At 35.8% G+C, this 17,341-nt stretch overlaps 2 protein-coding genes across 2 annotated transcripts; one reads left to right on the top strand and one right to left on the bottom strand.

Annotated features, from left to right (window-relative positions):
* The first annotated feature begins 1,667 nt into the window (after window positions 1-1,667).
* On the top strand, window positions 1,668-3,605 carry BYT42DRAFT_558339 (kinase-like domain-containing protein). The gene is made up of 4 exons (XM_051566985.1): window positions 1,668-1,920; window positions 1,989-2,318; window positions 2,400-2,748; window positions 2,806-3,605. The coding sequence occupies exons 1-4, from the start codon at window positions 1,672-1,674 to the stop codon at window positions 3,408-3,410; spliced, it is 1,533 nt and encodes a 510-aa protein (XP_051425751.1). The 5' UTR covers window positions 1,668-1,671; the 3' UTR covers window positions 3,411-3,605.
* A 10,890-nt stretch (window positions 3,606-14,495) lies between these two features.
* Window positions 14,496-14,663, bottom strand: BYT42DRAFT_479471 (uncharacterized protein; the record flags this gene model as incomplete). Its single annotated transcript, XM_051563666.1, has 1 exon — window positions 14,496-14,663. A coding segment is annotated over one exon (168 nt), but the record flags the coding sequence as incomplete, so codon positions are not given.
* Between the last annotated feature and the right edge of the window lie 2,678 nt (window positions 14,664-17,341).

Genomic DNA, 17,341 nt, shown 5'->3' with positions numbered 1-17,341 from the left:
CGCATTTAGCATTGACTGTAATTTCTTGAAATACTGACTTCGTGATGGAAAAAACTACAATACAATAGAGATGACGGGATAGACCTTTTTAAATGGCAGAAAAATGCAGGCTTTAAAGCCCATACAGCAAATCTCATCGTCTCTATCTGACGCGAGAACTATATTGCAACCTCAGATGTCACATGACGCAAATTTGCTTCGTGAGGAACATTTTCTAGCCCATGAATAGCCATCGGTCTTGCACAATGTCACATTCAGGTACAACAGAAAATGCGATATATACGAAACGCACAAGGCATACGAAAAATGTACGCCAGGTTAGTATTTCAAGCAAGTCACACCGCGTGCGGTCAATTAGACGGTTCACGGTTTGCATGCTCCTGAAATAGAGCGGAGACATCTCGACATGAAAGGAAAATCGAGCGAAAAAGATTGGTTCAACGTACAATTAGGAGCACCTAGTTCTCTGCAACTCCTGTCGGAAATCTACATCTGCATGGATACTTCAACTATTTCATTATATCGGTCTCATTTTGGATTATATTCATGCAGTCTGTTTTAACGACGACAGTCGTGTCAGTTAACGTCCGTGCTACGCTCTAGCCAAGCAAATTCAGGAGCCATGCAGGGATTTCCGCTATCACCGCGTAAAATGAAGCGATACAACAAGTTAGCATAGCTATGATGCTGTTATCCTATATCTCTGGTAGAAACCAAGATTATGGCCTTTATTGCAATATGTCACCATATTACAGGGAAGACATGTGGTCTGTCACATATCAATGTCGAAGTTCTGCAGTTCAACGAGAGAATTAGCTCAATGTTTATGTTTGCTCAGAAAAATGCGATATTTAATAATGGATCGTAGAGTGTTTTAGAAAAACTTCTGTATGGCGCCGACGGGATAACAAAGAAGCATACCTGTTTTGATGTCTTTAAGGACTATCTGATCAACTTCCTTGTATAATAAATATTGTTACACTGATTATTATTCTGTCTCTATTCTTGTCTGATGTATTTCTATACATGTTAGCTATCTTTAGCCGCTTCTGAAGCTCAGATGTAGCTTTCCGTATTTTCCATGTCGCCGGGTTTTTTTCCGTTTTTGAGGAAAATTCTATATCCTCGGCGGTGATTGAATTGAGGCATTTGACTTCACCCCATCCCTCACAGAGCGCAAAACAGTTCTGGTTTGGCAGAGTCAATGGACGACGACTTCAGAGGCATTATTTTCTGGGGAAGATATTATTCTTTTACCACAGCTCGGCAAAAATCTGCAAATAACGCCAATGGGCACATATTTTTTACGATGTATAATTTTTGCCAGATATACTTCCCCAGGCTATATCGGCTTTTTGAGCAAAATATAAGAAGCGGCCTCTATAACTAATAGCTCAGATAATAGAATTTTGTGTATGAAGGCCAAGATGAAATTTTATTACCTTCACAATACATCTTTCAGGATGGGAAGATTTTTCGAAAAAAAAAATAATAAAGGACATTTGTGCACTGCACATCCTTTTTCGAAATTTCTATCTTGCCGTTGTTCCCGAAAATGCCATGATTTTTTTTTTTTTTCGTTGATGCGTCTATTTTTTCAAACGGCGCGAACAGTCACTTAAAACTCGGTATCTCTGCCGCTTCCAAGGTGGTTTAACCTATTTTCCCGCCATGGATCACTCGACACTGAATAGAAATCACCCTTCGCATCGTTATCAACAGGAACTCATCAAGACCGACCTTGTGAACCGCACTATTCGCTCTATTCAACGTATTATTTTGCTATACCCGCTCGAGTTCGATATTCAGTTTTTACCTCATTCTCCTCCATCGGTGCCTGTTCAGGAAGCAATAGCACAACTGTATCGGGACACCGTCGCTCTCTATAAAAATAATAATGTGCACTTTGATGATCACTGGGTAATTTATTGGGTTTATTTCTCTACTGCTGGCTCTACAGCTCATTAACCTTCCGTATTCTTGGGCAGCATTGGAATACAGCCTGGCGACAAGCGTTGTCGTTCGAGAGCCTTATCGAACTTGCCAACAATAATACCTCGACGGTGATTAATTCGTTCCATAAAAAATCTCATAATGCCCTCAACGCTATTCATGAACATGGTCTGGAGCGATATATGCGCTGGTACCCTTGGCGCTGGTTTTCCGACCTTGTACTCGTTGGATCCGGTGGTTTTTCAGCGGTCTATGCTGCGAATATCTCATTAATCTACGATGTCCCCATTGGAGGCCAGCAGCTATTTGGCACCACCCGAAGACAAGTCGCTTTGAAGGTAGTCGATGAGAAAATTCTTAATGAAGTAAGTGACGAAATCAATGATTTGGCTGCTTTCCCATACATGCGCATTGCGATCTAACTTTATTTTTACTCTGCTATACAGATTATTGTTCAGTCTCGAGCCTTTCTGGCTCTTCTTTTTCACGGGTTAACGGTCTGCGAAAGTACGGGGGATCTCTTGATGATTGGTACGCTTGCAGACGAAGGCAACCTGGAACAGCATATTGCGCGGCCGATCGAGGGCGGACTCGATTTGGGCGTGGTGGCGGATATCGTTACACGATTAGCCTTTAACCTTTCGAGTCTTCATGAAGAGATTGGCATGTGCCATCGCAATATTCATCCGTCCAATGTCCTTTGTTCAGACGATGATTTTTTCCTTGTGGATTACCGCTTTTCCACTGCCTCAAACGAAGCTACACAGGTCACACAATCATCAAAAGCTCATTATGGTAAGTTTCGAAGATTCATTCGTTCCAAGCGGCTATTAAAGAATGTCTGTGATCCAGGCAGGATACCGTATATCGCTCCTGAAGTACGTCAAGGAACGTATACGGAGAAATCGGACGTTTACAGTTTAGGTATTATCATGTGGCAATTAGTGTCAGGCGTGGTGTTCCCATCACCGGAAGTTATATTCGATGCACCAGACGTTTACCGACTAGAATGGGTACCTGGAGTACCGCGTTGGTACCAAGAGTTAACGATGGCGTGTTTGGAGCCGCGACCGGAAAATAGACCCGACGCTGAAGTCGTGGGTCTGATTGCACGAAAGTACGCGGTATCGTCACCCCAGCTGAAACTCGATGAAGATTGGACAGCCTATGTGATGAGACGCAGGGAACAATGTCAGTCGCATCGACGACGTTGGTTAATGTCAACACAGCCCATCAATGGAGAAGATTCAAATGGAAATACAGTATCCTTGATATCGCAAACCGCGGCTTCGGGCAAGTCAAACTCGAGCGATGCTGAGACCGAAGACGAAATGATGACTGCTTCGCGCGTATTCACACTTCGACAACTTCCACTTTCCGAATCTTTAATCAATATGCCCTTCCACCACCGACCTTTCGACGAGCAACACTTGGCCTTAAGCATGGATGGATCGTAAACCAGTCGTCTAATGCCGTGTGTGCTATGTACTCAACTTCCCAAAACTTTCGCTCACAGTAAAGGGAAATGTTTCTCCATACATTCCAAATTATTTTGTCACACCACTTTCACTACATTGCAAGCATCTCCTATATGAAATCGATTCCTTTAATCTCTCACCTTGATCATCGTAATAAAACCATTTCTCAATGACAACCCTTGCGTACTGAATGCTCACGTGTTATGATCCAGCTTACCATAGAAGAATGACTGAGCACTGAGTTAACTTTTTCGTCCTTTTATTCACAAGGATTTTTAATGTATAAAACTTACAGTGAAAACATCTAGATGCTGGCCATCTGAGGTGTTTTTAGATGTTGGACAAAGTACGCAGATTATACGTACTTTATAGTGATCGTTATCCAGCCAGAGGGGTGGATAGCACGCTTTTACTGGCACTCATGTCCCGCTTTCCAATACTGTAGCAGAGTTGCATTCGAGGACTTCGAAATGTAAGGTATTCTTTTCCTTTCCTACCATCCAAGAGCGAATGGTGTGGCTGAACGACATGTACAGGAAATGATACATATCTTGCGGAAAAAGATAGAAGGTGCTGGCAATGACTGGGACTACTATGTTCCCAGCACACAATTACACATCAATAGTCGCATATCAAAACGACTCCAATCCTCGCCTTTCTCTCTTATGTTTGCAAGACGATTAAATGACTTTGTGGACTACCGCTCAAGAAATGTTGTACCGAAAGATCCAATGACACATGAAGACTTGATGGAGCGTGTGGAACACATGACGGATATTGTGTTTCCGGCACTCCAAGAGAAAGTGAAGCATCATGGTTCCAACATGAAGGACAAATTTGATACCAAGCACAGACTCATGGATTTCCCAGAGCGAAGTCACGTTATGGTCAAGATACAAAATAGAGCTGGTAAATTAGCGCCTATTTATGAAGGCCCATACACCATTCTGCGCAAGACGCAAGGTGGATCATATGTTCTTCAAGACAAAACTGGTGCACTTATGCCCAGAGACTTTTCGCCCTCTGAAATGAAACTGATCAACGTAGATAATGTGGTTCCCGAAGATGAACTGTACGAAATTCAAGCCATTATTGATCATAAAGGTCCTAGAGGCAAACGCGAATACCTTGTAAGATGGAAAGGTTATGGTGCCGAGGATGATCAATGGCTCACCGCTGATAAATTTACCGACCCTGCATCCATTATGGAATATTGGAACAGACGTGGATCAAACGAGATTGAAATGAATCTGCCTGAAGATAAGTCTGTGAAACGCAAGGGTAAAACACAAAACGTCAACCCCAGACGTAGTAAGCGCAATAGACAATAAGTGGTGGTTCTCAAAAGATAATTCCATACTAAGCGCATAAGTCTCTGTAATTCATGAGCTAGTCTTTTCCTCATGTATTTTTTCCCACAGGGTTTTTTAGAGGTTTTTACCGACATGACCATGTAATAGAGCCTGCTTCAACCTGGAGGGGGGTAATGTCGTATAGATAGGGTTCATATACCACTACATAAGAATTACCTCGGTTTAAGCAGATAAGAGACACTGGAGTAGTTCACACTATTTGTACATTCCAAATCCCGATACCAGTTATTATCTTTGAATATCAGATACTAAAGAGATCATCTCTTTCGAGAATAAACAACAGTCTCACCGTACTTCAACGTCTCTATCCATCTATATCACACTCCCAGCACAGGATATTGATGACGACAGTGTTGGACCTACAGTGGGGGAAAAAAGGTCCAAACCTATGCCCTTTTTTTACGTTTTTATTCATACGGCGGCTTTCACTATATGTACCGTCCGAATTTTTTTTATATGAAAGGTACATTCTCTTCTCTACATTGTCGCGAAATCCCGGTGATCGCATTGCAATTATCCCATTGCATTCACCATTTCAAGATAAGCGGTCGGTTTGGACCATTTTTTCCAATAAAACGAAAAATAAGAAAAAGCGCGTTTTTCTTCCTTGCCGATATAATAAACACTGGCGAAATAAAAATATCTTTATGGCAATATCCTCTAAAAAATATACACGAAGCATTCCGCGTGAAATCGTGAAATTCATTAGCTCCATTAGCTCCATGTTGCATCCGACGCATAATGGGCAGGTCTGGAGACCGCTATCACGTTGCATCATTTTTTTGAACACATTTTTCATAGCACCGCAACTTTTTTTTTTATTCATGGAAAAAGAGAATTTTTTTCTCTACGCTGTGCCGAAATCCTGAGCATTTTACTCCAATTCATCCTATGCCATTGCCAATTCCGCATGTGATCTACATTAAGAATAGTGCTCAAATGACCTGAAAAAAAGCAGCCGAAAAAGCCTGTGAAATAGCATTGCGGTGATCAAAAACCGTGCTGGCGTGCATTTTACAGCCTTTCGGATCATATTCAAGCTGACGAAAATACTGGAAGAATAAAATCTGTTTACGCCATGTGGTCAGATTAACCTCATGCCTGTCATAAGCGCATCCTCCGCATTTCACTTATTATAGCAGATCAACGTACTCCTGATAAGCTTAACAACCTCCGGGTGCCTTTTTTTGCATAGTGAGAGCCTTAAGAAAGTCGTTACTGCTGCCTTGAGGCTATTTCCCGGTAAATGATCTGCTATAATAAGTGAAATGCGGAGGATGCGCTTATGACAGGCATGAGGTTAATCTGACCACATGGCGTAAACAGATTTTATTCTTCCAGTATTTTCGTCAGCTTGAATATGATCCGAAAGGCTGTAAAATGCACGCCAGCACGGTTTTTGATCACCGCAATGCTATTTCACAGGCTTTTTCGGCTGCTTTTTTTCAGGTCATTTGAGCACTATTCTTAATGTAGATCACATGCGGAATTGGCAATGGCATAGGATGAATTGGAGTAAAATGCTCAGGATTTCGGCACAGCGTAGAGAAAAAATTCTCTTTTTCCATGAATAAAAAAAAAAAGTTGCGGTGCTATGAAAAATGTGTTCAAAAAAATGATGCAACGTGATAGCGGTCTCCAGACCTGCCCATTATGCGTCGGATGCAACATGGAGCTAATGGAGCTAATGAATTTCACGATTTCACGCGGAATGCTTCGTGTATATTTTTTAGAGGATATTGCCATAAAGATATTTTTATTTCGCCAGTGTTTATTATATCGGCAAGGAAGAAAAACGCGCTTTTTCTTATTTTTCGTTTTATTGGAAAAAATGGTCCAAACCGACCGCTTATCTTGAAATGGTGAATGCAATGGGATGAATTGCAATGCGATCACCGGGATTTCGCGACAATGTAGAGAAGAGAATGTACCTTTCATATAAAAAAAAAATTCGGACGGTATATAGTGAAAGCCGCCGTATGAATAAAAACGTAAAAAAAGGGCATAGGTTTGGACCATTTTTCCCCCACTGTAGGTTGTGCAACTTTCCACGGACTTGTCGGTACACACCAGTTGGGACAAATAATGTCGAATGGCATCGCATAAGTCTTCCCAGTTATCGATCGTATCGTCACCACTAGTCTGCTTGTGACGTCGCCACCACATCTTCGCCTTGTCTTCGAGGAGCATACTGTAACAGCAAAGTTGAACTGCTGTTCCTCTGGCATTTTTGTAAAGGTGAAGTATTGGTCGACATCATCGATCCAGTTTTCCACAATGATGGGGTCCTTGACACCTCGGAACTTCGCAGGCAGAGGAACCTTGACTTCTGCACCTTGGGTCTGCTTTCCGGCGTTCTCTCCCTTCTTTTTCTCGCGTTCCAGAAGGTAAGCCAAAGCTTCGGTGAGAGTCTTCATTTGTGTGTCCATAGTTCCGGTTTCGTTGTAATAGTAATTGGGCTCAGGTCAGGTTTCTTTTCAGCTGCTATCAGTTGTCAGATTTGAGTACTCCTTTAGAGTTCAGTTTAAATCTGTAGTTTGTTGATTGTTTTTATTTCTACTATAACATGGTCATATTTATATTTTCTATCAAGATCATTTTTATGTCTATAATCTTCAGAAAGCTTCTCGTCAACTTCCTGCACAGTTTTCTATTATTCCAAAACATAACCAATCAAAAAGTATTATGGACCACTTTAATGCTGAACAGATTCAGTCTATATTTCTTCCGTTTTCCAGGCAATACCTTTGGTATGCCTCGTTTATCCATTGGTCCTTCATACCTTCTCGAAGGTTCCTCCAGACATCGATCTGCAGACAAGCCAATGCGCTGTCTTTCGTATTTGCTAAACTTTGGTATATAGTAGTAAATTTAATCAGCACAAAAGAAGAACTGGCGTAACTGACACATTCAATAACAAAGCTATGAACTTCAAATTTGGTTTACTAATAGAAGAAAATAATGTCTATTGGATGGTTGTGACCGTTTGTGACTAGCATACGTAGTTCAAAAGTTACAGGCAAAAAACTGAATTTTCTACAACGATTGTCATTTTTGAGGTTTGCTGAATCTATTCCGAATACTGGTTCTATGGACGATAAATAAAGAAATAAACTAGAATTGGAGGATAGATAATTGATGATCTTTATTCATTTTTTGAGGAGATATTTATATGTTTTTGGGTTAATCTATAATAATTTCATAGTTGGCTTGGCAGGGTATTTTGGTTCTGAATGCTCAGCCTTTCAGCTGAGCTGTTCGATAAAGGAAACATTTGCTTGAAGGTGATCAAAACGTCATTATCAATGTAAGTGTTGCCATGAACGTTGTCATGGCTGAAGCAGATAACGTCCAAAAATGGTAATCAGCTTAGCATCTTGCTAAGTACAATCATCCTTTTATTAAAGTTTTAGCCACTCAGCCATTATCCTCTTTAAGAACATAGACCAAATAAGCACATATAAACATCCTTGTAATTAATAAAATAAAGCATTATCTTTCCTATCCCTAACCCTCTTGTTTCCCACTCTGGTGATCTTGCTAGTATATCAGATCTGAGTGAAGTATGACAACTGGTAGTGGCTATTTATGAGTTCCATCCCATTAAATCTTGAAGATATCTCTCTGCTGACTGAAAAAGACAAAAATAAATTTGAAATCGAAAAATGTGTGCAAAAGTTATTACTGCCTGAATTATTTAAAGAATACAAGAAATACTGAAGCTGCAAGCACATACTTTCTAAAGCCAGACTTAAATCTACACCATTGAGAGAAAAGCACTGGCAAAAACTTGCAACCAATCTTGTCTGCAAATTTAAAGAAACTTACACTGAAAAGATGATATCTAATGATACACCAGTCACACCTGCTACATCTGTTATACCTGTAACACCTGCCGGACTTACTTCCCATTTTGATATTCCATCTGGCCTCCGTATTCCTCCTCTAGAAACGTACAATGAGAAACAATCAGTATCATTATAATATAATATAATATATTAAAAAAATATATATAATATCTAAAGATATAAAAATTCAATATTTTTTATTCTAATTTAAAAAATTATAAAAAATAAATCATTGTGTCATTATAAAATTAGCTGTATTATTAAATAATTAAAATGATTAGAGGAGGTGCTGATATAGGTAGCATAAACAAAGTGTTACTACTTGTTTACGAGTGTGGTATCATAATGTTGTGAGGTCGTCAATATTCATGATATATTCTGAAGATAGTGGCTGTTCCTCTTTATTATTTTAATTTTAAATTTATACAAAAATATAAAAAGAAAATTGAATTTTAAATTAGAAAAAAAATAATGACAAGAAAATATATTATAATTCCTATAGAGAAAGTTAATAAATATATTAATTTAGTATATAAATATAGTATATATTTAAAAAAAGAATTAGTTAGAATATTAAATGTTATATAAGAACTCATTGTAATGGATATTGTTTAAAACATTTCAAATTAATGCAAAAAAGTATTAATAAAATTAAAAAAGAAAAATATAATTATTTAACAATAAATGGTTTATATAATAGAAGTTATAAAATTAATAAGAGTACTTGTAAATATCATAAAGAAAAGGATTTCAAAATTGTGTAAATCGAAAATAATAAAAAAAAATAAAGAAGATGAAATATAAAAAAAGAAAAAAAAATAAAATAATAAAGAAATAAAAATAAAATATATAGATGAAGGTCTTGATATTTTTAGAATTCCAAGAAGTAATAAAAGAAAGTCACCTTTTTTTAATGAAGAAATTATTATAAATAATAAAAAATATAAAAATATATATTATTTATGGAAATCTATTCAGAAGTAAGTACACTTATTTTGTATAGATATTATTAATAATAAAGAAGAAGTAATTATATATTCTATAAATCAGTTTCGAGAAAAACTTTTAAATATACAGTGACTCAAAGAATTAATCCAATGATCACCGATTTTTTACTTTATTGCAATTATCTCTATAACCACTATATATATCGCCATCGTTAAAAAAATATTTTGTAGCCTTAATTCATAGCTCTGTAATAAAAAAAAGATGAAGTCTCTAGCATAAGTAGATGATGAGTAATTATATTTTCCGCATAAGTACTCATTGGATCAATTTATTGGGTGGTCAGTTTTCATTAAAAACCGTCACAGTAAGTAAACAGCAAGCTGTGAAAATTATTTCTTCCCACTTCTTTCACCAATTTATTTGAATTCAAGGTGAAATCTGCAATCAGATCTCTCAATTGACACATCTGATTCACAATTGATCTAATTAGCAACATTCTGTGTAGATGCAACCCATTTCCCAAGATCAGATCAACAACATTGAGCAACAACTTCGTCAAAACGTTCCTCACTGCACTATTGCCTCACGTTTTAATGTCAGTGTCAGTATTGTTGGCCGCATTTGTCAGCAATTAGCCATTCCTACTGGTAATTCCTCCAGACGATCATCAGTAATCACCACCAACTTGGGTCGCCTCATCCTCCGGAAATTCAACACTGGTGAATATAAGGATGTTACAGACGCCAGCAGAAAACTTTCTGCTACAGTGTCTATCCACCTCTAGACGATCCGAAACTTTCTGAAAGAGGAACAGCCACTACCCTCAGAACGTATCATGAATGTTGACGACCACACAACATCATGATACCACACCCATAGACAAGTAGCAACACTTCGTTTATGCTACCCACGTCAGCGCCTCCTCTGACCATTTTAATTATTTAGTGATACAGCTAATTTTATAATGACACAATAATTTATTTTTTATATTTTTTTAAATTAGAATAAAAAATATTGAATTTTTGTATCTTTAGATATTATATATATTTTTTTAATATATTATATTATATTATAATGATAACGATAGTTCCTCTTTATTAGACAACTCAATCGCCGTTGTGGGCTCTTAAAAATTTTTTAAAAAAAAACAAACATTAAAAAATAACAAAAATTGAATTTTAATATATATTATAAGTAGTTGCTAGAAGAAGTGATAAAATAAAAAAGTATTTTATTTTATTATCCCGGGGCTTCTTCTACTTCTATGATGCTGAAACATACTTATCGTTATAGGTACAATTTAAATATTGTTTAAATTCTTTAACGATAAGTATTTGATATAACATACCGAAATCCGTGATTTAATGGCACGAACCCATATTTTATCTAGGTGCACATAGAGAGAATATGACTATACGTGAACTATACGTAGTATGTATAGCTTCATAAGTTATTATAATAATAAATTAAATAATAAAAAAGAAAAAATAAATTAATTTATTATTATAAATAGAAAATAAAAAACATTCAAAATAAGATTTTAAAATGTTTTTTTACCTGGTAAGTAATTGCCAGGTTTTTTTTTGACTTTTTTTAAATGGACAACTCGGGGTCGGTTTGGAACCCTTCCGGGTTGCATCGCCACCCTCTGCTCCTTCAAACCTTAATTTAAACTAATACAAAATTATAAATAAATTTATAATTTGTATTAAACTAAATTGACCCACTACACATTAGAAGACACATCTCACGAGTGTCTTCTTTAAGGGTTATAATGTTAATAGATGTATTTATAAATTTTAAAAATAAGAGGAACAGCCACTACCCTCAGAACGTATCATGAATGTTGACGACCACACAACATCATGATACCACACCCATAGACAAGTAGCAACACTTCGTTTATGCTACCCACGTCAGCGCCTCCTCTGACCATTTTAATTATTTAGTGATACAGCTAATTTTATAATGACACAATAATTTATTTTTTATATTTTTTTAAATTAGAATAAAAAATATTGAATTTTTGTATCTTTAGATATTATATATATTTTTTTAATATATTATATTATATTATAATGATAACGATAGTTCCTCAAAAAAAATAAATTCAAGTCAATGATCAAGCCTAATGCATTACCATTAACTGCTGCTAGAAAAAAGGCTCATCTGGCATTTGCTAAAAGGTATCGTTCCTAGACAGTTGAAGACTGGAAAAGGGTTGTGTTCTCTGATGAGACAAAAATCAACCGTTTGGGCTCTGATGATAAGCAATGGACATGGAGAGAAGAGGGAAAGCCACTTGGAGATCATAATGTCAATCATGTTGTCAAGCATGGTGGTGGCAGTCTTGTTCTCTGGAGTTGTACAGTGACTCAAAAAAACGGCGCACAATATGCAATTTTTTGCCGTTTATACATTTTTCTCGAGATCTGTTGATGAGAAAAATCTGAAATTTAGCCTGAATAAACTTTGGATAGTTTTTTAAATACATGCCAAATTTCATGCAAATCCAACTATTGGTTCCTGAGTTACATGCGCTTGAAGTCAGCCGGTCGGTGCGCCGTTTTTTTGACTTTGCCAAAAAATCGCCGAAACAATTAGCGACCACAAAACGTATTAAATAGTAGCTCAACATCTGATGATGGGAACGATGTCAAACTTTAATAGAATATACTAGAGATAGTTGTGAATAACTACGAAAAAAAATGATGTTATTTCATTGGAAAATGACTGAGATATAGGCGAAACAAAACGATCGGTCGGTTTCTGAAAAAAATAAAAAATTGTGGCGACCTTAATTTTATATAAAAAATAAATCAGTATCTCTATAACAAATGATCAGATCATCTCCATATTCACCATACACATTGTCCACATATTTGTTATAATACATATAAAAAAACAGCTTGAAAGCATGCATAGATCTACAGATATTAAGATTCTTAACATGAATGCAATAAAATAAAGCTTAAAAAACTTACCTTTCATGGTTTATTACCATTTTGTTTCACCTCCTTTGGCTTGAATAACCGCCTGCAGACGTCGTGGCATAGATTCAATGTGTTTTATACACATTTCCTTGGTTACTTTTGTATACCAAATGTGAGAGGTTCGACGCCATAGCTCATCAATGCTAGTAGGGGCTGTATCATATGTACAAAGCTGAGCTTTCAAATAATACCACAAGTTTTCAATAGGATTGAGGTCAGGTGAATAAGGAGGCCATTCTAGCACATCAACATCATGTTCCTGCAGCCACTGTCTGGTTAATTTTGAGGAGTGTTTAGGATCATTATCATGTTGGAATATAATGTCCTGAAGAGTCAAGCCATAATGTGATAATGTCTTGCCCAAATCTTCCTCTAGGATTCGACAATAAATTGTAGAATCCATGCCACCATCAATTTTTGTAATGTAGCCAGGGCCCTCAGCAGTGATACAGCTCCAAAGCATAATATTACCACCACCATGCTTGTATACATGATTGATATTATGATCGCGCAAAGGTTCTCCATCCTTATACCAGGTCCATTCCTTTCCATCAGATCCCAATCGGTTCACCTTGGTTTCGTCGCTGAAGATCACTCGTTTCCAATCATCTACCGTCCAGTGCTGATACTTTTTGGCGAAGGCAAGACGAGTTTTCTTACGATTAACTGTCAGAGGAAGTGCGTCAGGTTTTTTGCGGGACTGATAACCAGAGTTTTTAAGATGGTTACGGATGGTTTCAGCAGATATATGATAACCATCCGCCTGTAGCTCCCTAGAAGCATGAGCAGTGGTACTGTATTCACCAGAACTGAACTTGCGCAGTATGATGCGGCCGAGATTAGTGGTAATTACCGATGGCCGCCCATGTGGAGCATCAGTGCTGATGCAAAATTGCTTAGCAATGCGACCAATTGAGCGTCGAGAGATCCCAAGTTGTCTTGAAATAGACCGAATAGACTCCCCAGAGTTCAAACGAGCCTGAATATTCTGGCGGGTGGTAGAAGAGATTGCTGTCATGTTGGTAATTCAATTCAAAATCGTGATGAGTGCTAATTAGAGCGCAGATGAGGGTAATTGCAAAATCAGGATGCAGTAGAAAGGATAAAAGGTCGCCTAACAACGCCCTTTTTTTGTACTAAAGTCGGAGTGCATGAATAAAGTGACACTGGTGGGAAAAAATAATCAGTACTCACCTTACAAAGGTGAAAAATTCATATGTAATTTTTCTCCTATGATTGCTTTCTAATGATCTACTGCACCTAAAAATCTGAAACTTTACATGAATGTTACCATCACAACTACAAGCATGCAAAAAAAATTTGGAGTAAATTGAATCAGCAGTTGTCGAGAAAACAATACAAGAGGTACAGCAAAACGGTATCTTTTTATCGTCCGGAAATTGACCGATCGTTTTGTTTTGCCTATATCTCAGTCATTTTCCAATGAAATAACATCATTTTTTTTCGTAGTTATTCACAACTACCTCTAGTATATTCTATTAAAGTTTGACATCGTTCCCATCATCAGATGTTGAGCTACTATTTAATACGTTTTGTGGTCGCTAATTGTTTCGGCGATTTTTTGGCAAAGTCAAAAAAACGGCGCACCGACCGGCTGACTTCAAGCGCATGTAACTCAGGAACCAATAGTTGGATTTGCATGAAATTTGGCATGTATTTAAAAAACTATCCAAAGTTTATTCAGGCTAAATTTCAGATTTTTCTCATCAACAGATCTCGAGAAAAATGTATAAACGGCAAAAAATTGCATATTGTGCGCCGTTTTTTTGAGTCACTGTATTGAATAAATGTCTCTTCGTCCAGAAGGACGGTATCATATGCAATGTCCGGTACTTTATAGATGCTATCAAGACACACTACCAAATGTGTCCTCTTTTGTGCCGCTTCTTCTGTGGAGGACCATATGCCATCCTCTAAGTATGAATTCAAGGATAATCGTTCGGCTAAATATTGGGCAAGGGATATCCTGAAAGTGATGACTAGTGTCGACGTTTGATCACCGAGCTGTTTTAAATACTGATCAGCCACATGCGTCTTACCACACCCCATTGGGACGTCGAGGAATATAAGCCTGGAGCACATGGCGAAGTCGATATCCAATCGATCGAACTGGTTTAGTTGTGGGAATTCGGAATGTATCATTTTGTTTGGGCGAGCGACAAACCCATATTGGTCAGCACATTCCTATACTGCGATGAGTTTATTTACTTATTGTTTCCAGTCAACACACAGACTCATCAATATAAACATTGTGTAGCCATAGTTAAAACAGAACACACCCTTTTCTCCACTAGGTTTATGGAACATCTTAGCACTAGAGTGTCCAACACCTTTGAGGAACTATCGTTATCATTATAATATAATATAATATATTAAAAAAATATATATAATATCTAAAGATATAAAAATTCAATATTTTTTATTCTAATTTGAAAAATTATAAAAAATAAATTATTGTGTCATTATAAAATTAGCTGTATCACTAAATAATTAAAATAGTCAGAGGAGGCGCTGATATGGGTAGTATAAACGAAGTGTTGCTACTTGTCTATGGGTGTGGTATCATGATATTGTGTGGTCGTCAATATTCATGATACATTCTGAGGATAGTGGCTGTTCCTCTTTCATGATCCCAGTATCATCTGTGGTAGTCTCACATTTGAGACAGAATACACTTTGTTAATGTTGCAAATCACGAATCTGCTCAATGTGGTTATGTTCGTTGACAATACTACCAGTATCATCTATGATGAGTGTGTCACCTGATACGATTCTATCGTACGGAATATTGCTGATCATGTGGATAAATATTATAATAGGACACATATGCTATATATAGTAATTATATTTTAAATTTATTAATAATTTTTATTATATATTATTTACTGTATTTTTGAATTTATAAATAAAAATTTCTTTTATATTTAAAATTTTAAAATTAAAATAATAATAATGTATTTTTAAAATACAATTCAATTCTTTTTTATTTATTAATATAAGTTTTTTTAAATATAAGGTTATTATATATAATAATTAATATACTATATTTGAAAATTTAAAATTATGAAAAAGTTTTATTTCTAAACTTTAGATTTTATATTTTTATTTAAAGTTAAAAAAAGTTATTATTATATTTCATTATTATTAATAATATATCAACTACTGTATTCATTATTATAATATATATTTTATTTATATTATTTTACTTAATAAAAAGTCATAGTGGGGCATCTAAAGATATAAATAAAAGTTATTTATTTTTAGATAATAGCCCCTTTTATTTCTTTTTTATTTTTTTTTTATCTTTTTAACTTTTTTCTTTTTTTTCTTATAAATTCATAATTTAACTTATACATAATATAATTATATATTTTTTAATTATATATAAATTCAATTTTTATTAAATAAAATTTATTTGAATTTAAATATATTAAGATCTGTGTATTATTATAATAATTGATCTAAGATTTTAATAAATAAAATATATTAAAGATATTTAAAATAATTTTGAATATATGAAATAATTAAAAAATAATAGAATAGATGTCACACAAAAGAGCAAATATGGATAACCGTCCTAAGTACAACCATCCTTTTATCAAAGTTTTAGCCACTCAGCCATTATCTCCTTTAAGAACATAGACTGAATAAACACATATAAATATCTCCTTATAATTGACAAAATAAAGTATTATCTTTCCTATCCCTAATCCTCTTGTTTCCCACTCTGGTGATTTTGCCAGTGTCGTACTTCACTCAGATCTGATATACAGTCAAGATTACCAAAGTGGTTTACCAAGAAATATAGGTCTAAAAACGACTAACTTTTATTATTTTATTTGTTTTATCTTTTATATCTTTTCTCTAGTTTACTGATTATTAATCTATTACACAAAAGGGTATTAGCTCTTTTCAGAGTCTATATATTATTAGTGTTGACTTTTCACTTGCAAAAGAGTCTACGGGGAGTTCTGATTGGTCAGAATGGAAACAGATCACGACACTGGTATATCAGATCTGAGTGAAGTACGTGTCGTACTTCACTCGGATCTGATATACCGGCAAGATCACCAGAGTGGGAAATAAAAGGATTAAGGATAGGAAAGATAACGCTTTATTTTGTCAATTATAAGGAGATATTTATACAGTGGGGGAAAAAATGGTCCAAACCTATGCCCTTTTTTTACGTTTTTATTCATACAGCGGCTTTCACTATATATACCGTCCGAATTTTTTTTATATGAAAAGTACATTCTCTTCTCTACATTGTCGCGAAATCCCGGTGATCGCATTACAATTCATCCCATTGCATTCACCATTTCAAGACGAGTGGTTGGTTTGAACCATTTTTTCCCAAAAACTCAAAAATAAGAAAAAGTATTTTTTCACCCGTTTTTCTTCTTGCCGATATAATAAACGCTGGCGAAATAAAAATATCTTTATGGCAACGTCCTCTAAAAAATATACATGAAGCATTCCGGGCAGAATCATGCAATTCATGAACGCCATTAGCTCCATGTTAAATTCGGTGCATAATAGGCAGCAGATCTGAGGACCGCCAGCATACTACATCTTTTCTTCATCAGTAAACTGGCAATTATTTAACTACCGTTTTTTATTTATTTTTTTGTTCGCACTCTTCCCATTCTTCTGGAATTTCGGCCATTTCACACAAACTGTTCCCCAACTACTGTCAATTATGAGTAATAATTATTATTATTAAAAGT

This window comes from Radiomyces spectabilis (assembly GCF_025331425.1).
Source record: "Radiomyces spectabilis strain NRRL 2753 chromosome Unknown BYT42scaffold_3, whole genome shotgun sequence".
NCBI classification, from domain to species: domain Eukaryota; kingdom Fungi; phylum Mucoromycota; class Mucoromycetes; order Mucorales; family Radiomycetaceae; genus Radiomyces; species Radiomyces spectabilis.
This window is presented reverse-complemented; position numbering and strand designations above follow the sequence as displayed.